Raw genomic sequence first — 26,403 nt, forward strand, 5'->3', positions numbered from 1 at the left:
AGTGTTTTTCGTGTTTTGTTTTTGTTTTTGTTTTAAATTCATGTTAATGATTCATAAAGATGTCATATTGATTATGCGTGTATTTAAGAAAGTTACTCCTGTGACGGTGTTTACAACATGAATATTTAACTAATCATAATTTATTGAGCGAGTATTCTTAAGCGTGAATGTTCTTTCAACCAACTGCTTGATATAATCTAACTCTACGTGTTTTCATTAATTCTCCTCAAGTAAAGAAGATAGAATTACGTTAGAAAACTAAGATATTTTTTTGCAATGGCTTCACAAATTTTGCAAGAAGAAGGTATATATTTCTTTTTATATTCCGTTATATACATAATATCTTTCTTTTTATTTACATACTAGAAATACTCAACCCAATGTGTAACATGTCTACGGGGAATTAATGCTCAACCCAACGTTTAACGCTTCATTAACACAGCGTTTCAAAGCCGGGCCTACCTTGTTAATCTTTATTTCATAACAGCTGCACGAAATAATAATGTGGGGAATATGTACGCCAGGCGAACTCCCGTGGATTTTTTCATAGATTAGTAATACAAAGCTTTAAAAGTAAGTAAGTAATTTTAGTTGTACAACATTTCAAATACAACTATGGGATTAGCAGCATCAAAAAAGCGTTTTTTATTGAAACAAAATTACTATTTGTTGTACAGCAAATTATTCGACTTTGTATAAAATGGCATCCTACCCATTGCAAAATCGTTTCAGAACGTCCTTTATCCACATTTATATCGAAGTCATCTCCTAAATTGTTTTATTTCGTTCTGCAAAACTTGTTGAATTTAGACCAGAGCGAAACATGGAAAAAGACAATGATGACTTATATATGATACGGTATTAGACGTAAACGCCCGGTACACATTATGTGTCTCTTGGTCAATTTCTGTATAGTTTAACAGGAACTTGACGAAAGAAGGCTATTCCCAACTACACTTTTTTAACAAGCACCACAAAATTTTTTCTGTTAGTACTTTGATACCCAGTATTAGTTCGTATTGTATTATGCACAGGGTGCCATTCAAGTAATACTACAGAAAGCGTACCCTTTATTTAAATTGCACTATTGCATAAAATCACAGTAGTCACCACCATAATTTTTAACTTGACGTCGAATTCGTTGTTGCTATTATTTTTGTAGTTCAAGTTTCTTTGGTATGGGTCGCAAAGTGTCTTTTTCTTTAATATTTACAAAAGGAATAACAGATTGCAGGTAAATTTTTACCGCACGATCCTTCTAGTCCAAGGAAAAGGGCAGGGATATTTTGTTTCATTCAGCGAGAAGTTCGTCCAAAAAGCATGTTCGTTAAAACATGGCTCTGCATTTTGCACAGATTGCGCACTTAAAAGTGACTCAATAGGTTACTGTTCTCCAATACAGGCAATAAATATAATAAAGAAATTAGTACTGACTTTTAGGAAAGAAAAAAATTGCCAGCATCATACAAAAAGGGTTAAAAAATTACAGAAAAGACACCAAAGAATTTAACGCTAAATTAAAGTGAATTAACAAAAATCACATTTTTAAATTATACTTTATAACCCCACGCTTTAATTCTTCACTTGTTTTCTCCTTTATTTGATTATACAGTCATGCAGGAAAACTTTCATATTTGGGGATGAGACGGTATAAAATATGCTTCTTTGGTTTTTTCGTTACAAATTAGAAAAATAAAAATTATGCAGTGAAAAAAACAAAACGCGAGTTTGCATTGCATTTAAAAGAAGTACTTCTAAAAAAACACAAAGAAAAGAAAAAAAACCATTCTAACAGAAAAAATTTACTTATTAGAACTTTCAAATCATAATGGGTTAACAGGCGTAGAAAATAAATGATCTATCATTTGTCTCCTACAACCTCAAGAAGTAATGAAATCTAGAATTGGAATTGACTGGGATTAACGTTTCGCTTATTTAAAAAATCTAACTAAGTTGAATCAAAATATCTTTTTCGTATTGTCTTTAGAACAACCAGATGATTTTTTACAGAAAACCAAGGGTAAGTGAATTATCAGTTTTTCATTTTTTCTCTTTCTCCCTTTAACTTTAAACTGCATATATCCATCAATCCTCAGGAAATGTGCATGAATGTACTTTAATCGCTTCTCTGCAAAGAAGTCATTTATTAGGATTATGTTGTGAATTACACATCCGAAAACGAGGTTGCGTATGTCCGTTGTACGTGTGTGTTTGAATATCCCTACGCACATATTTTGCAGTGAAAGCAGTGAAATGTACTTAAACCCTGATTAATCACTTTTGACGAAAATCAATTTCAAAAAACATCAGGCTCTTAGCACCTCCCCTGAGAAAAAAAATATAGTTTTACGCAATCGCATCTATCAATAACGTAGCCAAAAATTAAAACGAGCTTGCAATACTTCCTCTTTTAGAATGGCCGCTATTCTCTCGTTCCAGGGTCCACAGGTAGAGACTGGATCGCTCAAACTGCAATGTAAATAAAGTTAAAGTTGAACAAATAGGTGAAAATCTATTTTTCTTTTTTAGATATTGAAAACGAAGAGAAAGTTTCAAACCCTATTCGTTACAAGGACGAACCTGACATTAGATTGCGAGGTAATAGGTGATATATATTACACTTGAAAACCAGATAATAGAAGCGCGAAGTCTCTCCCTTAAAAATGAATTATAGAGTAAAACTTGTCCGTCACTTTTCTTTTTTCCCGCTGGTATGGTCAGTTTATTGTCTGTTCTCATTGCTAATTGTTAGCCTTGTTGTAGAGCGCTTGGCTCCAGGTCTTAGGTTTAAACCGTGACTGAGTCATGCCAGAGAGTATAAAAGTGTGAATCTATCTTTTCTGCTTAACATTTAGCATGAGAATAGGGTTGATATCTTAGGCAGTTGTCTAGTAAAGTGGCTGTTGTGCTTGCACGACTTTCGTCGCTCAAATAGGAGCCTTAATTACACTAGGACCCCCTTCGGGGGACGTATATTGATAACAGTTCTATTAGGAACTAAAGAAGCTGGGTAAATAAAAGCAATTATAATAGTAAAGCTACCGCACCATGCTTTGATAATGATCCCCAAAAAGGTATAGATAAATATTGTTCATCACGCAGATGATTTTGTGCGCCGCTCATGCGGAAGGGGGGATATAGAATGTTTTACCTAGCGCAATTTTAATTTCTTAATCGTCTTATTGCGACGGCGGTGAATGGGAAAAGAAATGGCAAATTACAGTGGCAATTCAAGTGCCTCCGTAGCAACAATATTGTGCTGGATCGGCGTATGATTCTGGATGCATAACAATTTTTATACTATATATAACAAAAGAACAAGTAATAAATATTCTCCTTAAGAGTTTGCCTTCACCGTTGTGTATTAGGAAGATGGAGAGAGAGAATGAAGGGAATCTTTTAAATTTCTTTTAAAACACGGCTCCTCATCCAAATAATCCTTCTTTTGTTAGTTAATTTAAAGCTTCAGTAGTTTAGCGCGTGCTACTTTTAAAATACTAAAAGTTGATTGGTTTTCATTAACAATCAAAACAAAATTATGATTGGTTGTTTATAAATAAATATCTTCCATTTAAAAAAATATGGCAAAAAATTCTAACCAAAACAAAAAGAAGTAGCTAGCAAATAGCTTCAGCAAACAAACATTAAATTTCGAAAACACAATTTTATAGCCGATACATTATAAAAACAAGGACATCAAGAAGCAATAAGAATTTAACTAAAATATCTAGCTGCGTAGATAGGCATCCCTCACGATTTAGGTAGCCGTTCTCAGCAAAAGTAGTATTTTATGTGGTTAGTCTCGTTAATTTCGAGGAATATACCCTGTAAATTGTTTCCAGGAGTAACCACAAATGTGATTCCAGAGTATTTAAAGCTCCATTTGAGCTGCAGAAACTTGAAATTTATGCAAAACTACACAACCACTTTTGATGTGACCCAGGACCCTGTTGAACATGAGTCAAACACTGTACTGACAAAGTTTTTGACTTCCCCAAAAAGTGCCAACTTATGTTAAAAATTGCCTTGTAGCTAAAGAACTATTTTGTTATTGTATATGAATATAATGCAACTTTACGCTCGACTAATAACATATGCAACAAAGAAAATGCAGACATATCAAGGCAAATTGCAAAGACTGCTGTTCTAGCTAGCTATGTTATTTCATCAGCTGACAATATATAATATTTACGTGAGTTTTGTCGCACAAACTATATATTACTAGCAGCGATATTGTTCATATATAAAGCATCTAAAACCTTTCATGTAATTGAAGTTAGTACGATCTATCTAGTCATAACCATATTCATAAAGCCTTTTTTACTTCTAATTTTTTTAATTATGATTATGGAAACATGTCTGTCGACCTTATTATTATATTTCATATTGACGTTGCTATAAGCTTTATGACATCTTTCGAAATCTTGAAGCTTCAGCATAGAAATCTTACAAATTTTGAAATTTAAAGTAGACCTTGAAAACGGAGAATTATGGGGTAAACAAATTACGAGCATCACAATTCTCAACTATTTTTTGTAACTAACTTGCAATGTTAAAATACAACTCAATAAATAGAAAATAAAAATTTGACATAACTGTATGAAGTATTCTAAAACAACAGCTAAAACTCTAACTGGATATTTTTAAAAGTGATCAGGAAAACTCTGGGAATTCCAGAATACAAATCTTGCTATGTAGAAACTTGACGATTCGAATATAATAACTTCTGAACGAGCTCAATTGGAATGATGAAGTAGCTCATTGTTTAATAATTCAACAATAAATACATACATATTAGCATTTGAATATTTCAGTATTTAGGCATTCAAAATTTACTCTCTTGTTGAAAATCTTTTGAAAATGCTAATGGTGCATGGTTTGATAACAGCTGATCTAAAAAAAAGTACGTTTGAAATAAGAAACAAGAATACAATTTTACCATAAACTGCATTAAAACCAGGTTGTTTAATTATTGTCTTCTTAACCTCTCTTTGCCTCTTTAATTTAAAAAGGGAATTTAATCCAAAGATGCAAATCCACGCGATGTGATGCACAGGTATATTATATATATAATTATGTATATAAATTTATTCAGGCCGGCTTTTGATATCTTTGTTAAACAAGTAACATATTAAGCAGGCGTTGCGTGATTTTTTGAAACCTGTGGACAATACAGGATTTATTTGTTGAAATTGATTTTTTGAATTCAACTGATTGTTTATTATTATTCTCTTTTGATTCAAATTCTCAAATTTGAATTTCTTTCGGGGAGTTGGATGAGTTGCAAGTTTGCATTTTGAGGAAACTGATTGTTCATTGTTTTGCTGGACAAATTGACAAATTAAATTCAACAAGTTAAAACATAAAAGGGTATACACACAATAAATTTGCGGATTTGAAAAATCGAGGGTCTTTTTCGTGAGATTTTTAAAAATCAAGTCATTTCTAAGAAATCTTAGAAAAATATTTTGTGATACTTTGGGTGAGTGCAAGAAAGATTTTCAAGCAAATTAGGCACAAGGAGAACTGATAATTAGCCAGTAACAGAATAGTTAGCCGTCTTTAATGGCGACATAGCTTGGTGGTTATAACTCTGGCACTTTGTGCGGTAGAACGGGGTCCGATTCCCCTTGGCGGCAATTCAATATTGGTGAGTGCTACCATAGCCCCGGGTTAACCCGCGCGACCTCGCATATTTTTGTGTATCGGAAAATATGCTGGAGAGTTCGTATTTATTTAGATGATGTAGAATATGTGGAGAAGAAGGTAACGAAGCAGATTTACGCTGCTTATGATAGGGGTAAGTGATTGATATAACCAATTTTTACTTATTTTTGTTAACTTATGTATTATAAATCGTAAGAAATTTACTAGAATTCGTTTGTCGCAACTGAAGTCCACAAAAGTCCTAATTCATTTCTCCGTAGCACGACTTTTCCTCGCAGATAGACTGAAAGAAAGGGAGGATAAGATTTGTTGGACATGTTAAAAGCTTGTTTTTTACACTTGTTGTGTGGGAACCAATAAGAAAAGTTTTGGGGTGGTGTCAATGTGTATTGCACGCGTAACCACATGAACACGTATTCATTTTTTTTTACTATAATACAGTAAACAATAAGGTGATTTCTTTTTAGTAGTCCGTTTCTAGCAAATTTACCTTATATCTATAATAATATCAGTCGTCCGTCTGCCTGTTTATCTGTCTGTTACGGAAACACGAAATGCGATATAAAAGGACGGGCGACAATGTGGAATTTTCCACAGGTTGACGACTAGTTTACAATATTCCTTCCCTGTGTGATCTTGCAATCCATGACAACGTTTTTAAATAAGGCCGTTGTTAGTATCACACGTCGATAGTAAGTTTTCGCGGAGCTGACCCACCAAGCCATTACCCAATCCTCAATAACTACCTCACGTTTTTCAAAGAACAATTTGCTCATATTCTTGAAACTCGCGTATTATATTTTCTTACGAAGCTTATATCAAATGTCACGCCTTGCTTACAGAAAAATAGTAAATAAATAATTTGTTTTCGTTCGAATATATGATTATAAATATAAGCATTTAATCAAAAATTTACGAATAATCTTTTGCAGTTGTACTAAAATTTTGCAATATAGATGCGTGCCTATATGCTCACAACAAAGCACGAAGTTTTCACAAAGTTCCGTCACTCACATGGAGTGACGATCTGGCCAAAGGTGCGAAAAATTGGGCTGTTTACCTTCTCGAGAACGATTACTTCGAGAATAAAACCCATTATCCAGTAGGAGAGAATTTGTACATGATGCCTTGGGGTGGTCGTTTTCAACGTGTCTACGATGCTGTATATACACAGTAAGTTTATAGATTTTAAACTTAGATTTCTAAGAACGTTTTTACACGTGAGGGAATATCTTTTTGATTAGTTGCAACAAACGCAAAAGAAATACATGAAGGGTAAAATATCGCGAATTTTTCTACCCGCGAAAATTTCTGCCTTTAACATAAACAGATTTAATGCTGCACAATTAACGGGAGTGAAAAGAGTGAGTGAAAAAGAAAATACCAGAAATGAGCTATTCGTTCCATGGACTAGCTTCAAACTTTAATACCTTTATTAAGTTTATGTATTGTTTGCGATATGTTTATTAACTTCGTTTTAATTCCACCAGAGTTTGAAATATTATTTGTTTAGATATTCGGAAGTTACAAATTGCGACTTTAGTCATCTGGATCGTTATTCTCACGATGATACAGCGTTTTTAGAAGTTGGAAACTTCTCACAAATTGTTTGGAAGGATACCAAACAAGTTGGGTCGGCCATTGCGTATGATCCAAAAGCCAAAAAGACGGTGATCGTGACCAGATTCCGTCGAGGACAAACATACGACTTTAAAGCTCAAGTTCTCCCACAAAAGATTGAAGGTAATAACATATTTCCAACATAAGTAATAACAGTTTGCTCGGTCAGTCAAGTGTTGGACTTAGTTAGGCCATTTGCTATATTTTAGTTCATTGGTTATAATGTCTTTACTTTTATGGTCTTTTTAACTTAGTCATATTCTTCTACCAATTTAGTTTGTTTTTATCCCGCGATCTTACTAAGAGCACAAGAATTGAGGTTCAATGTAGGTCTTTTTACAGTCCATAAAATGTTAACCCTTGTGATGCAATGCATTTTTGAAAAGATCTCTGTTTTTCAGTAAACAAAGAATCAGTTTCCGAAGTGGCGAAGAAAAAAGACCTAGACAATATGTGTTTGGTAAGGTTAGGCAGCCCAATACGTCCTCTTTCTATCACACGGGGAAATGCTTTTCATGGCAACCTAGCCCTCAACAGTTATGGCGGTTCAACAGTTGGGCTACTTTTGCCCGATTTTGCCCGGATGTTTTTGGAACCAATCTTTTGGTTGTTAATTTTTTTGGGATCGAAAGAAAAGAGTGTATAGCATCTATATGAAGGAAACATGCCGTGCCATCTTAGCCGTTGATAGTCAATGAGGTGTCAAAACCGTATAATCTTTTTTCGCAGTTTTGGGTGACGATATTACTATACCATTTAACGTCAATAATTGATCGCCTGTGGGATCGCCGTCTTTTTTTAGCCTGTCACATAGGAGAATTAGAAGCTCGGGTCAAATCTTGTACGTAGCTAACCTTCCTTGCTTTCTATTGTTTCCGAAAAACCATTAGAACCATGGACATATTTCTGTAGTGGTTTAGATAACACTGTAGTAACAAAATTATCATTGTTCTGGCCCTGCACATATTTCTGGACCACTAGTGACCCCATCCCCACCGTTAACTTGCGATTATTAAGAATAAGTCGTACTTCATGGAAGTTTTCTGAACAAAAATAGTTTAAGCGTCTGTTTAATGCTAAAATAATGTTTAATAGACTTATGTAGTCTTCTTGCTTTTCATCATCCTTGTGCTCTTCTCACAAAAACGTCTTGAGAATCGCATGCTCTGTTAAACTACTAATTGTGACAATAAATGGTATTTAGAGAGTATTGATATATAGAGAAAGTGTTTATATTATTAAGGAAATGACTTATGCTAGAACTAGAAAAATTTTCCAAGAAACTATTACTTTATATTACATTTTCTTCTGGGCAAAAAAGGCAACTAAAAACGAAGATATTACAGTCGTATGTATGTATTTATTTGTCATTGTTATTCTTTGTAACTTTTTTAACCAACGCCGTTATGCGTTGATCTATAGTTATATATGTTATAGACAAACAAAAATTGCCAAAAAAGAACAAAATATTACACAAAATAGTTTTATTAAAGTTGATAAACAACAAAATATTGTGCAATTGTATCGAAATTGTATTCAAATTCATATTTGGTGTTATTAATGTTGATAAACACCCGAAGAAAACACTAAAACAAATAAATGCTATCAGCAACCAACATTTTACACATTTGACAGGCAAATAATTTACAACTACGTTGAAGATATTCATCCTTTATAATTATCTGAATCGCTGGGATACGTACTGCACATTGAACTGTCCTTATGGGTGTCATAGTACCAACTACCCACTAACATGATCAGATCCACGCTACAGAATATAGTAACTCCGTTTAATCTGGACAGCTTTGCACATTTTATGAACTACGCACGCACTCAAACATTCACTAGCGTTTTTATTCGCAAACATCCTTATAGTGATAGGAGATATCGGCGCCGTGTCTGTCATTTCGTAAAACATCGCGCTTTTTGCTGTGAGGAAGAGTGCGTAAAATATGTACACAAAAACATATCTTCTCCAGTATTCTTGATTTTCTGTTTGAACAGACACGGGTGTTGCTTTCCTAAAATTTTAGTGAACACAACATGAGTTGCAATCATTTGCACCTGATTGATTCTCAGAGCGTTAAATAATTAATTGAGTCGTAATAATAGCTGCACCTCCCCGATAAATGGATTTACTTTAGATAGTAATAAGCCAAACTCAACGAGGCTGAAAATGTCGAGCCAGACTGCTTTTTTCTGCAGCAGGACACGTGCTCTGGTAGATATTGCGAGCATTAAAGTAACACCAAAAGGCGTTGACAGCATATAATATTTCCTTTGTTGATCTGACTTGAATATGAATATGGATTTAGTTGCAAACCAAGAACAACAACGATTAAAGTATAGCAGTAGAAAAATTAACAACAAAACAAGAGAAATATAACTTTAATTATAATAACATTCTTTATCAATGTTTAATATGGATAATAATACAGATAACATAGATTTAATAACAATCAATATAAAAAGGGTTGGAGGAGGAGGACACAAGTCCCTAGGTTCGCAAGCGAAAATCATTTCCAACCGGAGTATTGCAGATTATTGTTAAATACATATAACTCGCACTATTGACATCAAGAAATGGACTTCGCCTAGCTCCGCAATGATAGTCTTCAGCATTATTAAGCTGGCAAAGGCTATTTTAATCAGAGAATAAAGGTTAAAAATTATTTTTAAAAATTTATTTTTGCAAAACCTCTATATCTCCTTACCTGTTCGTCAAAAGCACATGCTCCTATACATTTTATTGGTCATCCTTTCAATCTCCATACAGTAGAGACGTTGCCTAAACTACTTACGTCATCAAAATTGAAACGATGTTTTCCACGGGCGTATGACTAATCTATATTACAATGCTTGCTGTCCGTCTTTAAGCCAAATATATAAGTTGTGTGTAGCGTGAGGCAATTAATTGTTTTGTTTCATAAGGAAATACACTGAATACACTGTAAAAGGAAGAACTAGATATCTCCTTCCTAAATAAATAAAATATTTATTTATATTTTTAGGTGTGGAAGGTGTTTTCGTCCCTAAAAAAGAAGCATTTATTCCGTCCCACGATGTTCAGCCGACACTTGAACAGGTCGAGACGTATTTCGTTTAAGAGTGAACAAACAAGATGACTTTCAATGAATATTTCTTTGTAGTGTTTTGTGTATTTATCTTGGGAGTATGCTACAACAAAGAGGCAGTCTTTTAACTTTAATGTCTATGCATCTGAAAGTAACATTTTGTTGGGTAAATAAAGCACGGATTTTATATTTACCACTGTATCATTGTGTGTAATTACTAGGGTTGTGGTTTTGCCATATTTTCGCACCACAAGATTTTTGTAGTATAATTGTGAAAAGGTTGTTTCTAGAGAACAAATACTTCTGTATCAAGCCGCAATATTTTTATAGTGAAAATATGAAAAGTAGTTGTTTCTAGAGAACAAACAGTTACAGATTTTTTGTATATGGATTTTAATAATATGCATAAATTGTAATGATGGAATTATCGTTCAAAAAAAGTTATATAAATACTGAAAACACTGCTTTACTCGACGCATCTCTCTGTGTGTCCGCAAAAGGCGCGTCCTGTTACGGAAACACGAAATTTTTAAAATACGCATGAAATACCAAATGTGATATATTTTTACTGACTTTTTTTGATCGCCCGCGTGTAGCAGCCAATTGCAACGTCCGATTTTTTTGGAAACCAATTTTTTTAAGCAAGTTAACCAACAAAACAGGATTTGATGTCAAAAAATTTACATCATTCTTTCCGAACAGTTTTTTTCATTTTTTTTTTATTAAGATTTAAAACTCTCTCGGTCGAGGAAAGTATTACTCTATACGGTAGCATTTGTTTTTGTCTGCCAAAAAAGCCTTTTTATTACCTGCTGCATGTATCTTGCGTGTAGTAACTTTTCCAAATTTGACCATATTTTGAGATATTTTCTGCCTGCGAAAATTGTAGATTTGAATTGTAATTAAAGAATTGGATTTTGTGTGTCGTATTTTTTCATTATGTTTTGACAAATAAGGTCCTGTCCGAATGGTTGATGAAATTTTAAAGTATGCAGATATAGCGACCTCGTACACAGAACTTTCTTAAAGTGTATGTCAGAGATTTCTCAAAATATGCAGATATGGCGACCTCGTACACAGAGCTTTCTTATAGTGAATGTCAGAGATTTCTCAAAATGTATGTTAAGGGTTGGCTCACACCATGATCTTATTTGGTTTGAATTTTACCTCCTCCTTTTAACATTTTACGAACATGCAAGTGATGCAACTGGAAACGTAGCTACTTTCATTACCATCTAGATCATCATTATATCGACATATTCTTCTTTCTTGGCAAGAACGCTGAATTGTTTTACGCATGTGGGATTTCAAACCGAACGCGGTTTCTTGTTTGTTTCCATTTTGCTTCGAAAAATTCTCTTCGCCGAAAAGTAGAAATAGTTCCTACTCTTAAGCGGCGAAATATTTCGCAGTAAACTTTTAACCAATCAGAACATTCAAGGTTTTAAAAAAAAAACTTTTACTGGAAAGAATTTAAACAACTGTCTGGTTCTTAAGTGCTTACATTTAGTACTATAAATCTACCACAGGTTTTTCGTTCCACGTGAAAATCAAAAAGATATTTCGCAGCTAATTCGCCATTCACAATTTGCTTCGTGAAAATTCCGCCTTTAAAGCCAACCCAATATTGGAAGAATGGTGTCTATGTACAAAATAATTGACGTTGTTGTTTGTTGATTGGCAAGCAAAGAAAACTCTCAAACAAATGAACGCAATAAGCTATGCATTTTACAGGTTTGGCAAGAAAATCATTACAAATTATGTTGAAATAAATCATCCTCTATATCCATCTGTATCCACCGGAACATTACTGCACTTTATGTCTCTGTGGGTGTCATAGTAAGTACTTCCCACTGTCATTACCAAATACAAGCTGCAGCGATCTTGAGCGAGCAGAAAACAGTAACTTTTCTGCACGAACACAGCTTTGCACATTTTATTTACTACACAAGCACCTAAACATTCCCCAGTGGTTTTATTCTGAAACGTATTTAGAGGAATATAAGAACTTGGTGCCATGTCTTTCATTTCGTAAAACATCACGCTTCGTGCTGTTGTGAACAGCGCAAAGAAAATGCAAAGTAAAAACATGGTTGTTTTTTCTCTAGTACGTCTGATTTTCTTTGAACAATGCTTGAACAAACTCGTTTTCTTCTTGTAATTTTGTGAAATTTTGTGAACAAACAAACTGGCAATTAATCGCAGCTGGTCGATTCTCAGGACATTAAATAATTAATTGAGTCAAAATTTCCTATAATTAGCTGTCCTGTTAAATTGATTAGCTCCAGATAGTGTTAAATAAAGGATTGGTTATATTCAAAGAATGTTTTACAAAACAGATGCATCTATTTTATGATACCCGTATACGTCTGTCTATTACGAAAGCAAAATACACGAAATGCGGTAAATAAAGGACATAAATAGAGGGAACACGTGGATTGATCCACGTGGCACCGACTAGTATGCTTTTAATATAGCCAAGATTGGTTATAATATCAAGTATCGATGCGGCCATATTTGACACAATTTGATACAGATTTTATAAAGTAGTAAGGTACAAAAATTGGACAAAACCTTTAAAGTACGAGGGAAAAAATTCTAAGATGGCCCCAGCAAGTAGCAAAGAACATATATTTTAATATAATGTCACGCGTTTTGACTGTAAACACTGATTTAATAATATGTTACAACAGAACAGTGTAACCTTATGCTATAATTTAATGTTATGGTCTTTTACAAAATTGTACGTTAAGCAACGTAATAGGACAAAAATAGAATAAACACACGAGTATAAATTGAACAAAAAAATTATGCAGGATTAAAAAAAAGAAGCATATCTCTATCAGATTCTTTTTTTTCAAAAAACCATTACATTTGTTCTACCGCCTCTAGTGGATATGCAGTTTAAAATGTTGTTGTGTCAGCAGAATAATTTTAATGCTCTGAATACATACTAGATTTGGTAAATAGATATACATGTATTAGTTAAGAACGGTTACTTGTTTAATACACATATATAACTTTTTTTTAAGAATTTTTAATATAGTTTTCAAAAGTATTAGCGTTCACACACTTCCTTAACGCATATAATCGTCCACTCTTTTCATCGTTGGCGTCACATCATAGCATGAAATGAACTCTTCAACACTTGATGGAATCTTTGGATGGTCTACATAGGAAACACAACATGAACAAAGACAGGTGGAAATATCCAGTAAGATATTTTTATTATTTACTACCGCATACGCTGTATAAAGAACTTACAAGTGTGCGGATCTTGCTCCGTAAATCCATATCCCTGTCCAGGGGAAAATTTAGTCACAATCACTGTCCTATGCGACTTTGTCAAAAGCGACGCAACATCCAACCTTGGTGGTTTCCTTCCATACTATTTAGGAGAAATGACCAATGTCGCAAAATTCTGGACAATCTTTTTCGTACCGTTCGGGATTATTAAAATCGTAATCTTTAATTTTTTTATATCTAAAAAATATAATATATAAGATTTGACGTCTTGCGAAAATTAACATCCGTGAAACTGTTTGCAAAATTCTTTGAAAATGAGAACCTGCAAAATCTGATACTTAATGTAACTTACTGCTCAAAAACTGCATTGTAAACACGATGCCTTTCTGGCGAATATATTTCGTACAAGTTTTCGCCATATGAACTGTCATGCTCATGGTCGAAACACTCATTCTCAACAAGGTATATTGCCCAGTTCTTTGCTTTTTCTGCCAGCTGTGAATCCCACATTAACACGGGATGACCGTGGAGACCTCTTGCCTTATTGTGGGAGTACAAACTAAGAACATAAAATGAATTAAAATAATACTATGCTCTTTAAAAAACGCACACGACGTAAAGAAAGATTTTCTAGAGTTTTGTTCGTTGACTTGGAATATCTGATATACTTAATTATTTATGTGAAATTCAATTGCCGTAAATTAGAAAACGATTTTTGGTACAGGATCAAAGCACATCATTGTTGCACAGTCTTAAATTTTTTCTTGATTGCTTTGGAATAGCAACTTAAAAAAATAACATTTTTTGTTTACAAGAGTTATTTATTTTCAATAAAAATGTAGTCAGTTAATAAAATGTAGGGGCACAGAACTCGCAAGCACGCTCTGTACTTTTGAACTCGGGGTTTATATTTCACAGTACAACATAAAAATTGGTCAGTATCGGTTAAATATTGTATGTCACTGTTGTACAACTTTTAGTCATAGTGAAAAACAGATTAACAAAAAACTTTACATTAAACATGCCAGTTAGAAGTTTGATAAGAAAACAACAGAACAACGATAAAAAAGGGTTTTGTTGGAAAATGACTCAAAATCAAGTTAAAATTTCATCGGAAAATGATGCCTTACCTTCATCGGAACAGACATAGATTGCCTTGCTGACACGCACTCTGTGGTTCTGGTTGCCGTGCCCTGAATAGAAAGAGAATTGAAAGAAAATAATCACCATACCTAAATTATGAATGTCGCATCCGGTAGGCCATTAATATTAGCTAATATTTTTACAAGCTGCAAATTCTTTCTTACATAATTTCGGTTAGATCAAGGTTCATTAAAACTGCTCCACTCAATGGATCTGTTTGCTTTTTTCTTAACAATTTAGGGCTTCAATCAGAATTAAATTTTCATTTTCATTTGATTTTTAAATTGTTCACGTCAGAGTGCTTTAATAATAATTAGTCCATGCCCAAGCTCTTTAAAAAAACGTCCGAAAAGGTTGATGGTTTCACCAATAGTTATGGTAATTTATTTGTTACAAGTGGACAAGACATTATCTGAGAGAAGAACATTTTGTAAAACTAGTTTTTCTCCTTCGTTTTTTTTTAAAAAATGTATAGAATACAGATCAGCTTATTTAAAAATCCCTTTCTTGGTCAAGAATCGGCCTTACTAAATTTAATTTACTAAAAGTTAAATTTTAATTCATGTTTAGTATCATGTGGTAGCCTAAATTCATTCCTTTTTTAAAACATAGGCTAACACCCTAGAACTCAGGAGTTATTAATTTTAGTCCACGTAATGCGTCGTCCAAGGGTTAAATAGAGAGCTTAGTACATGTTTTTTTTTAATAGCAATTGAAATTCCAAAATAAGGATCCTTATAAAAAGTACTTTTCTGGCTAAAAATATGCTTAGATTATGCTTAATGGCAAAACGATTTATTGGAATATGCTAAAGAAAAACACATGATCAGCCTAACTTACTAGTTAAAAGGAAAACAAAACTTTACATTTTCTTAGGCTTTACATAATGCTTAGCATATGTGTAAAAAATTACCAAATTTAAGCCTATGGATGCTTATAAAAGTCATGCTTATAAAAAAACCCATATATTTGGGGATAGCAGCATACACTTGCTTGTGAAATGTATGTTAATTTTTAGTTTTAGACTTAAACTCCCATTTTGTTTGCTTCCTTGTGATTTTATTACAGAGATAACATTGTGTGCATGAGACATGTTATAACTAGGGCATAACCACAACGATACCCTATCGTAAAAAAAAGGCAGTGAAATGCGTTTTATCCGACCAAGCATTTTTGCCGATTTCTTTTTCTTCAAGACCACCATTTCTTACTGTTTCCTTCTTTTTAAGGCCATTTTTGCTTTTTGTCTATTCTTTAATTCGATATCTATGAGATCATAATTGTAATAAAGACAACACAAAAAAACAGACTCGTATCACCCTCTGCGCTCGCATTCTTTCCAAATAACGTTTCCGTGAAGAAAAAAGGGAAGAAATTTGAGAAACAAAGTAGAGATAGGTTTAAATAAAAGAAGAAAAAAAATTATCGTTGAAATTGTCTGGTTTATATAATTTTTATATTTCTTGTTGCAGTTTTTTTCAAAGAAAAAAACATTTGAAATGTTACCCTTTTGCGGCCATTTTCAATCTAAAGATTAGTCGGCTAAAAGTGACTAAATTGAAAAAACTCCATAGCCAAAATTGTGACTTAATTACGTCAAAGTAAGTGAATGTATTACACTCACTCGTTTCTTACCTACTCCTAACCATTTTGATCTATAAAAAAGAATAATGATACAATAAATGAAATAGTTTAGAACATTAAACATTAGTTCAAAATGTAATGCTTTTCTTATAGTTTATAAACGATAGAACTCTACGTTCTTATTTTTCAACTTAAAGAGCATGAAATCGGATTATACTTTAACCTTACGATAAGTATTTACACAAAAAAATCAACTCTACAATTTATATCTCTACCTTCTTTTATCTTCTATTTCTAATATTGTGTTTTCCAAAAATCTTTTTGAGCTGGTGTACTCATTTACTTTTAATTCGGTTGTAAACTAAACTTTTGCCTTTCATTCTTGTCTTTCAAAAATGAAATTAATGCGGAAAAGAAGTAGAAATTCTTACGCCAATTAACATTGAGTATCATGAAAAAAAAAACAACGCACAAAAAAAGGTAAAAGACTGTAAGACTGTAAGAAAAAACAAACAAAAAAAAAAACAGAAAAATTTTTGTTTATTTTTTTGTGCGTCAACCATATTATAAAATTAAACATGAATTAGTTGTTCGGTAATGTAAATTTAATTACCGGGTAACTCAATTGGAACCGGGTTAATTATGTGGATTTTTCTTAACAGGGAAGCAGCAACGTTCATCAACCATGTACCTGGATAAAGAAGTTATTTAAATAACTAAATAAATAATAAAAGTGACTTTAATAGAAGAAAATGTTTAGAACTTACTAAAAGAAGACACTTCATATTCATTGTTCTGTAAATCTAGATAAATATATAGACTTAAATTTCAACTTAACCCTAAATACAAAAAAGTATGAACCAAAAGTACATCACAATGATAAAAGTGTTTTAAAGAAAAGTGGCGTATGTATCATGTTATAGTAAATTTTTGTCCATGTATTGTCAATACTTAAATTTCAAGCACCTTGGCGTCAAAGCTATTCTAAGTAAAGTTCTTTAAGGAAAAAAAAATTTTGCAACAGAAACATGTGCAACTCAGCTTTATCGAAAATGTTTCGCATTTTGCAGGAAAAAACTCGAAGTTCTTTGAAATTAGAAAAGCTTTCGGGAAAATATTTTATCATCTATTTTCAACTAGTTTGTAAGAAATCTGTCTTATGACAGCAAAATTCTCAGAGACCATTTCTAATTGGAAATTTTTTCGAGAAAAACATTTGCTGCTAGCGATCGGTCTTGCTTTTCAAAGGGTTAAAAACCGCAAAAGGCGTAATATTTTCTTCTGTTACACACCCGTATAGTGATAAATAATATTGCTCAAGATACAGTAAAAGGAGCTTGTGCTGAAATGAATTACTGTTTTATTTCAACGACGAAATAAAATTAGCGACCTTAAAAATATAATTAAAGGAATAGATGTCAGGATAAATACATGGTTTTTACATTTTTACATTCAGTAATCTATTCCTTTCATACATTGGTCTATACCTGCTCTTCGATGTGGTTTCCACTTCTCTAAACCAATGCTTTTGATCCAGACAATTCTAATTTTATGCCCTCCTCGCTTCCGCACAATGCGTTATTTGCTATTGCGGCTCCACGTGGTCTCCCTATGATGAATTTATATAGTATTTTAAAAGAAAGCAATAGCTCCTAAATTGCGAAATATTTAAGAACAGTGGTTTCTCTAGTGGAAAGGTGTATGGAAAAATGCACTTTATTACGGAGGTAAACAGTTACGGAGATATATCATCGTCATACAAAAAATATTTGTTGAACATTTTGTTACCCCGTTTTCTGTAGCGGATATCTAAGACTTTTGATGGCATGTCATCAGTCTATTTGTTCCAAAACAGGTGGGTAATCCTGTGTTGCAAACTCGATAACTAGCGACAGTTATATCCACCCGTTTTCAAGATATCTGGTACTGACGCTTGGTGACGTAACGTCAAAAGAAATAATTAGAAGTTTAACAGAATAGGACACATTTCCTCGTCTATTTTTAAAAGGGAAAATGATATATCCACACTTTCCCTCACAACCCCACTGCCTAAGGGTATTATTCAAGTTTCTGGTTGCAGCCTCAGTACATTTATTAAAAAAGGTGTTATTATAATTTCAATATAAGTACTCACAAGTGAGAGGGACTCTTCCTGTGGCAGCTTTTTCTAAATAGAAAAGTATTAAAAAAATTACGTTCTGTAAATAGCATTCTAGAAGTCAATTTAAATGCTGAATAGTCAATTAAACCCTTCGTTGCTAAACATTTTACACGACATGGTCTGCTATTGTCACTTCTGTGGGAGATGCTGTTGATGAACAGGGGATCAATTCAGAGGTAAAAGAAGCACAAAAAAGAAGTACAAAAGCCATAGTATGCATCAGTGACTGGCAAGACATTGGCGCCGACAAAATATTTAAATTATTTCTTTATAATTATCATTTTTTGTTGTTGTGAAACTGTGGGATCAAGAAAACGATTTTTACCTTTTTTAAGATGAAATAAGAACCGCTGGTGATTTCCTAACTACGTAATGACTGTTAATTGAAATGTTTTTCTTTATGTACAGACTTTAACTTGAGGTTACTGGTCAAAAGCTATCTTAACAAAGCTGGTTACTGAAAGGGCGGCAAAAAAAGGTTCAATACAAAGTACTCCTTACAAACCGACATTAAAAAAGTACTTTAGGCGATTTAGGATGATATTGTTATTCAGTTTTTTATTGGTGTTTTTTCTAGCATTTTGCGAAAATTTGGTGTTTTTATAATTTAAATTTTTTTATCTCTGAGAGAAGTACGTTTAACACTGACTCTTATGCTGAAGAGATATGTGTCTGAAAGTAAGTACAATTAAATCAACATGACACCGCATGTTGAATCGAAAACAATTTTTGAAATTAGTTTATGTAGTTGTTTTAAGCCATGTATTAATTATTCCACTGTCTGCAAGTGCATTTCCAAGGGCATGGCCACCAATATAAATAATTCAACAAAAATAACCTGGCAGTAATAGTTAGGAGCGGTTGAAGGGGAACGTTAACAGCGACAAGTGTATTTAAGATAATAAGAGTTAAATTTGGAATTGAAAAATAAGAACTTTGCAACATCTGGGTGTTTTTATGTGTTTTCAAACTTGACCTAGTCATGCCAGAGATTATAAAAGTGTGAATCGATCCTTTCTGCTTAACGTTTAGAATGATATCTTAATGTTGATGTAGAATTGATCAGAATTGATATCTTAGGCGGTTGTCTAGTTAAGCGGTTGTTGTGCTTGCACGCCTTTCGTAGCTTAAATGGCAGCTTTAAATGCACTAGGACTCTCTTTGCAGGACCTTCATTGATAACAGTTCTATTAGGAACTGAAAAAGGTTATCCCGGGTAAATAATAATAATATTATGTCATGAAAACAAGTGCTTCATGACGTCGAACGGATTGCACTGTTCAACTCTTTTTTAGAAAAAAAAAATAAAAAGCATGGACTTGAAAACATCAGTGTAAGACGCTATCCTTGTATTTTAATCTGTTATTTAATGAGATAATAATGACATTAAGTTAGCAATGCACTTTTTCTTTATCTCAAACTCGTACAAAACTTAAAAAGAGATTTACACAAAGTGATTTTAACATCAAGTATGTCTCGCTCACTTCAATCAAAATAAATATTTTATACTATTTATTCGTTCAGCCCTATTCGATTTAACTTCCCAATGTTTTGCAATAACTACCAAAGCTTACCTTGTCAGGGTTGAATTTGTTGACGTCACGTCTATTGCGATTGTGACTCATCAGTTAACACATGGTTACGAAAAAAATCGGACAGTTTTTTTTAAAAAAAATATCCTTATTTAAAGATGATATTATAGGTTTTTAACCGGTTTAGCCTTTTTTAAGGTTTACAATATAGTGACGCAATGTTGGACTGATTTTTTTTTGACTTTTTATATGTCTGCAATGTGTTAAAAAACATTTTTTTAAATTTTGTAGTCAGACGATCTCCTTATCAAGGAGTGGAGTTTGCTACCGTTGTCTTGAGAACGGCATGGACAGGGTCAACAGGCTAGTAATTAAAACAACGTTTTACCCGTCATTTCTCTGCCATCAGATATATCATTTGAATCTGCCTTCTGTTCCGCCGTTTTTACTTCCTTTTAATTATCTTTCTAAAACAAAAAAGAACTGGTAATCTACAGACGCTTTATACAAATATATAAAATGTTAACTGTGAAACTCAGAACATAGTATTATTCTTAACATAATTCTCCTTTCAACCAGGAAGGACAGTTGAAGTAACTTCTCTTCCTTGCTGGTATTAAAACCGAAAAAGGCCGACGAAATATGCGTACCCTAAAGTATGTTGTGGTATTGCTTATATAAACTGATCTCAGCCTCCTAGAAAAACTTAAATATCCATGTTGGCACCAAGCCGCTTAGTAATCATTAGACGCCGAACGACATATATACGACAGATTAAGTACAAAATCCCGACATGTTATCTATTGGCCATAACTCATGTCTAAATCATATCTAAATTAATGCTCATATGTGGCAAAATCGCTCAACGTGGGAAAGAAAGGCGGCTGGAAGTCGCCTTGAACGAGGAGATATTTTCAGTAAGAAAAATTAATAGTTGGAACTTTAGTCGTTCTTTCATATATTTCACTACAACATTCTCTGAACAACGTTTTATCTTTGTCTTAGTGGATATTGAGAACATGATCAACCTGAATTCCTTCAAAGGAGAAAATAATCCGAGTCTAGAATTGTTAAGTAACGCAATTTGTTTTTTCCTATTCTGCAAATATTCATCATCATCATCATGCGTCATTTTACTGTAAAACAAAAATACAGTACATACCTGTTTACTCGAACACGCAAGGGACTAAAAAATTAAATCGAATTAGCAAATGTTCAAATTAATCGAGTAATAGGGAAAAATAAGATTTTAGGCATAATTGTTCACTACGAATGTATAAGAATTTATTACAAATTCTTAAAAAAAGTCATTTATTTTTGTTTCAAGCAACGTGATTTGCATAAAATTACAAGAATAATCTAATTTTGTCTTCAAACAGCCAACAACAACAACTGCAAAGTAGAAGTAACTGGGAAACGTGAAAGTGAATCTTGGTGATTGAGAAGGAATCCTGATGCCTTGTAAACTCTATTGTACTGAGAACGTAAAATTTATTAAAAAGTTTAAAGAAATTTTACCACCATTAAAGCGAAAAAAGAAAAATGTCTTTATTTTCATTACAGTTTTAGAATATGAGTGCGGAAAAGTTCAAATAAACAAGCAGTTTGCAGCCTAGGGACTAAAAAAACTTTTAGTCGATTAAAGTTCGAATTAACAGATGTGTACCGTAAAAAATTCGAGATTAAAAAAGTGCTAAAAAACACATCTATCCTTTTATACAAAAAAAACAGGTGTAACCTACCTGCATGCGAAACACGTTTATCTCGCAAACCATATAACTGAAGGGATAGATAAAATGAATTAAGACTTCATGCCTTAATCAAAACAATGAATTATTTATGTCGCAATGCAATCATATTTTATATCTCGTGGTTGTCCAATTAATTTTGCATGTAAAAAAAAATACGATTTAAATAACTTGTACGTGTGAATATAATCCATTTCGTGATAAGCAACATTTTGTTCATTGGTTAAAATTTTCATTAAAACAATAAGTTATTTCTAAAGAAAAAAAAGTAGCAACATTATTATTATTTTGAAATTTTACCTCAATGTTTATATCCGCAAATATTTTAAGACATTTGCGCACGCCAGGTGTTGATTAATTTAATAAATGGGGAAAAAGTAAAATAAAAATTAAAACTTATGCTACATCTTTTGAAATAATCATCGACGTTGTTAACTGATCAGAGTGTGCGAATTGAACAATTCGCGAGGGTTTACTTGGCGCTACATATTCTCAAAGAAGAAGAAACAAGAAGAAAAAGCAAGAAGAAGAAACAAGAATAGCACAATAAAATTAAAGCTAAATTCTTACAAGAAATTTGATAAAATGTGAATATTTTAAGGTTTGTACAGCATAGAAACAACCTGCTACAGCAGTCTTTTATATTTTTTACTAACTGACCTCTGCTTTGAAACGAGGCCAATAAGTACATTTTTAAAATTAAGACGCCTTGACCGTAGTTTTAATAATACAACCAAAATATTTATACACACACTAATACAATGATCCTACATGCAATTTTAAAGTCGAAACACCAAAAATTTGAGATTCCGTATTGAAGGTGTATAAAGATGGACATGAAAAATTATATATCCCTTTTTACAAAATTATTATTTTCCAAATTGCAGTACTCAAGCTTTTAATTGTTACGGACACCAAAACAATAAAGTTCTAGTGTCAGTTAATAGCTTTAAATTTGGCAGGCAGGATTATTAAAAACTAGTCATTATCCCGTGAAAAATTCCACGAGAATTCGCCTTTTGTACAATTTCGTGCATCCTAAAATTTATTTAAAACGGTTTATTACTATGATTATGGATGCGATTATAAAGACTATTTTTGCCTCAAAACAACCCTGTCCCCGCTAAGCGTAATCCTAGCTTAAACGGTACACTTTTGCACATAAAAACACCATCCCAGGATGAACAAGATAACTTCTGCATATTTTAATCAAAAGAAAAAACCATACCAACTAAATTTTTTACATATAAAGACAAGACAAAATCATCTTGGTTATCGGCATTATTAACCGGTAATAAGAAGTTATATTAAATAAGGAATTTAGCATATTTTCATGCAAAGTGAAATATGTCGTAAGATTTGATTTTAAGTATATTATGTAGCAAAATATATATTTGACGAAAAAAGTGCACTATAATGCTATGATATTTTTTGTTGTAAGAATGTAATCATTTTTATGACTTTCTTAGAAATTATAACAACCATTTAAAAATATTGGTAGCATACTGCATTACTTACAACCTGTATGTAATGAGATTTTATCAGATTTTTAAAATTCAATTTTCATTGGATTTGAAACTCAACTGCAGATGGCGCGAAAGGGCTGTTTTTTAAATTCGGACCGAGTGTACGGAGTCAAGCAGGAATTCGGGAAATCGGTAAGGAGTTCGGGATCTGTGACAATGATATGACATCGGCGCGTCGTGAAATATCCGCGGGAAATTCGATTTCAAATATCGAATGTTATGTTTCGGAAAATAATAAAGAGACGTGAAACAAACAAACAAAAAACAGAAGTTATCAATGAACGAGAGATTTATTGTCAGTACAAGATATGTCTGATTTATTCCAATGTGGTTATATCTGTTCTTCGTTGGTCACCATTTCGAATAAATTTCATGCTACAGATTCAACAGGGAAATATTTATATTTTATTTCCAAGAAGAGTTTTATTTCACACGAAAGTATAAATCTTTTATACAATTTATGCGGAAAAAACGTTCCATGGAGATGCCAGAAAAAACTTTGTAAAAGAATTTTCCCTGGAAAAATGGAACAAACTTGCCAATGAGACGAAACTGAAACATTCTTTATATCAGTGTGAACAGTGTGAGATACAAGGAAAGCATCGATCTTTTGTAATGAAAAAAAAACCCCTTATGAAAGACATCAGTAACACTGTTGAGATTCCACTAGTGCAGCAAAAAAAACCACCATTGGTTAAAGAAGCAGCAAAAACCATGTTTGAGGACATGTCACAAAAGTGGAATAAAAATTATGACACACCCCTCCCAAAAATTCTCCCAAAAATCCCTAGTACAGGATTGGTGGAAAAAAACCCAATTCTGAGTTGAAACAGAGAATGAGAAAACTACAAAGAAAAATAAAAGCAAAAATTGATGAATCCTGGACAAGCGATGGAAAAGATGTTTCAACATTTTATGAATCCAGACAGTCAGCAGCTGCATATGGGAAACAAAGGGCTAGTTTGTTCTTTGACAGAAGGAGTAAGTTGAATTACATTTTTTATGAAACTTATACTGAATATTTATACATTTCTCATCATTGTTTGACTCATCATTAACCTATCATTTTAACCTATTTTCGAAAAATACCTATAAATTTGTCACACAGCTGGTGATTTTTAGGATCAATTTGTTTTAATTAAAAAGATATATATAAAAATGTACACACAATATTATAAAAATGAAAAGGAAACATATTGGACAGTCAGATACTATCAAAAAGAAAAAAAGGCACTCCCCACATCCTTACTTTGTAAATTTTGACAAACAATCTATGTTGGAACAAGTACAAGCTATGCCAAGTGGAGCACAGGTATATAATTTTTACTTGAATATCCATAACTGAATAGGGTTTTCTAATCTTTACAATTAAATTAAGAAAGCTTGGAGAAGTCGTGGGTGCAAATCCCGCCTTTTACAAAAAAAGAGTAATTTAATAGTAAAACATTCTCTGTGCTTTCAAGGATAACTTGAATATTCTACTACCTTACTTATAATATTTTACACAAACATGTTCACATAAAAAAATGAATATTATCAAATTCTCCATGTAGTTAAACTTGTCATGCCTTGCTCGGAAGTATGGTATTGCTAAGCAAACAGGACCATGGTGGCGCGAATTTCTTGAGAGTTCAGATGTCGATTTATCAAAATTCCAGAGCAGCTACATCGATCTGAAAAAAAAATAGATCAAAGACTCAAAAAATGCCAGGTATACATTACTTCTATCATTAAATTACATATACAGACGTTCTGAGTTAAGAGCCTTAGTTATGTTAACTGAAAAAGAAAAGTGTTGTTTTATGTTCAAATTTTGGACATGATTCAAATACATAAATTTATATAATATATATATAAATTTTTACCAAGGTGGAGATGTATCTATTCCTATGATACGTTCGTACAGCAGTTTAAAAGTTGACATGGAAGAGCGCGTAAGAAAAGGTCAATACTCTCTTGGTGAATTGATCGAACCAAAGACGTACAGAAAAATAACTTTATGCAAGAATGGAAACATTGTTTACTCTGATGTTATTGTCTCTGGTCGAAAAATTGCACTGAATGTCATCAGGAAAAAACTGTTTAAAGAACATGTAGATCTAGGAATAATGCGTGAAAGTCCGTTGATCAATCGATACCTTGTCATATGGGCAGATCATGCATCTGTTATGAACAATGGTCATCTTCTTGTGACAGTAAAACCGTTATATTTATTTGAAAAAAAAAAACAGATATCAATGTTCAAGAAGTACCTTCCTTGTATATATTTGGACAATCACTTGATGGTGTTGCAGACAAGTTATCATATGTTAACACAAGACTAGAGGATGTTAATCAATTGCAATATCCAATAACTGAAGGAGGAATTACACTCAATGATACCTTACGTTTCTTTCATGGTATGTGTTTTATATGAAGACAAAATCGTAGTTATATGGAAATTATATTTATTTATTTTTTATTAATTACTCAGCCCTATTTATCAGTTGACAGTATCTAGCGACTGCTATCCCCGCAGTTGTGAAATATGTAGGATGTGACAGCAGAAAAACTTTGAAAAGAAATTATTACAAATTTTAAAACCATTTGAGTTGGATGGACAAATGACGTTGCTCATAACACTGAAAAATATTTATTTTAAATACCTGTTATATAGGCGATCACTCAGAGCTACAATATGAAACTGGTAATATGGAAGGTGGTCACTATCCATGCACTTGTGGTTGTCATGCCCATCGCTTCAATGATCTACAACATGTGTTTTCATTCAAGCTTTCATCACTTGAAGAACCTCGTAGAAAGGTATCTAAATATAAGAAAGCAAACAGTTTATGATTTAATTATCATCTATTATCGTTCAAGTCATAACAATTGTAGGAAGGGCTAACATTTTTTGTATAATCTGGTAATATTCAGAAATAAATACTGACTTACTTAGGGGAGTCATACTAGAATTTTCAAAAGCATGCTTTTATACGTAGAATATAAGAAGTTACCATAATAATTTTAGGTTATTGCTGGCCCTGCCGTAAAGAAAAAAGGAGCTGTAAGACCATTTGATGCTTTAAAGATTGATGAATTAAATAATGAGTTGATGACAAG

The 26,403-nt window shown here is 32.7% G+C and overlaps 1 protein-coding gene and 2 long non-coding RNA genes across 7 annotated transcripts; 1 reads left to right on the top strand and 2 right to left on the bottom strand.

Moving 5' to 3' along the window:
• LOC130630504 (ectin-like) lies at positions 1-10,914 on the top strand. Of its 3 annotated transcripts, XR_008982079.1 has the most exons (8): positions 1-304; positions 1,988-2,020; positions 2,530-2,598; positions 5,741-5,800; positions 6,624-6,840; positions 7,181-7,410; positions 7,689-9,948; positions 10,299-10,474. XR_008982079.1 is itself a non-coding variant. In XM_057444024.1 (7 exons), the coding sequence occupies exons 1-7, from the start codon at positions 277-279 to the stop codon at positions 10,391-10,393; spliced, it is 732 nt and encodes a 243-aa protein (XP_057300007.1). In that variant the 5' UTR covers positions 151-276; the 3' UTR covers positions 10,394-10,914. The 3 variants fall into 3 exon arrangements, 1 of the variants encoding a protein (XP_057300007.1); XR_008982080.1 differs by lacking the exon at positions 1,988-2,020 and having other exon boundaries at positions 2-304; XM_057444024.1 differs by lacking the exon at positions 7,689-9,948 and having other exon boundaries at positions 151-304; positions 10,299-10,914.
• Positions 10,915-12,739: 1,825 nt separating this feature from the next.
• LOC130630505 (uncharacterized) lies at positions 12,740-17,276 on the bottom strand. 3 transcript variants are annotated; one of them, XR_008982083.1, is made up of 5 exons: positions 17,102-17,276; positions 16,375-17,025; positions 14,738-14,800; positions 13,960-14,166; positions 12,740-13,844 (listed from the first exon to the last, which is right to left on the bottom strand). It is a non-coding gene; the product is annotated as an uncharacterized LOC130630505 (long non-coding RNA). The 3 variants fall into 3 exon arrangements; XR_008982082.1 differs by having other exon boundaries at positions 12,740-13,530; positions 13,626-13,844; positions 16,375-17,276; XR_008982081.1 differs by having other exon boundaries at positions 16,375-17,276.
• Positions 17,277-17,799: 523 nt separating this feature from the next.
• On the bottom strand, positions 17,800-20,809 carry LOC130630506 (uncharacterized). Its single transcript, XR_008982084.1, has 3 exons — positions 20,416-20,809; positions 18,469-18,501; positions 17,800-17,943 (listed from the first exon to the last, which is right to left on the bottom strand). It is a non-coding gene; the product is annotated as an uncharacterized LOC130630506 (long non-coding RNA).
• Positions 20,810-26,403: the final 5,594 nt, after the last annotated feature.

The sequence above is a fragment of the Hydractinia symbiolongicarpus genome, chromosome 2 (assembly GCF_029227915.1).
Source record: "Hydractinia symbiolongicarpus strain clone_291-10 chromosome 2, HSymV2.1, whole genome shotgun sequence".
NCBI lineage: Eukaryota > Metazoa > Cnidaria > Hydrozoa > Anthoathecata > Hydractiniidae > Hydractinia > Hydractinia symbiolongicarpus.

Bases quoted from the DNA above. Each gene is read 5' to 3' on its own strand.
- LOC130630504 (XM_057444024.1), top strand. From the start codon at position 277: ATGGCTTCACAAATTTTGCAAGAAGAAG. The intron at 2,021-2,529 runs GTAAGTGAATTA...TTTCTTTTTTAG, and splicing joins TTTTTTACAGAAAACCAAGG to ATATTGAAAACGAAGAGAAA. The intron at 5,801-6,623 runs GTAAGTGATTGA...TTTGCAATATAG, and splicing joins TTACGCTGCTTATGATAGGG to ATGCGTGCCTATATGCTCAC.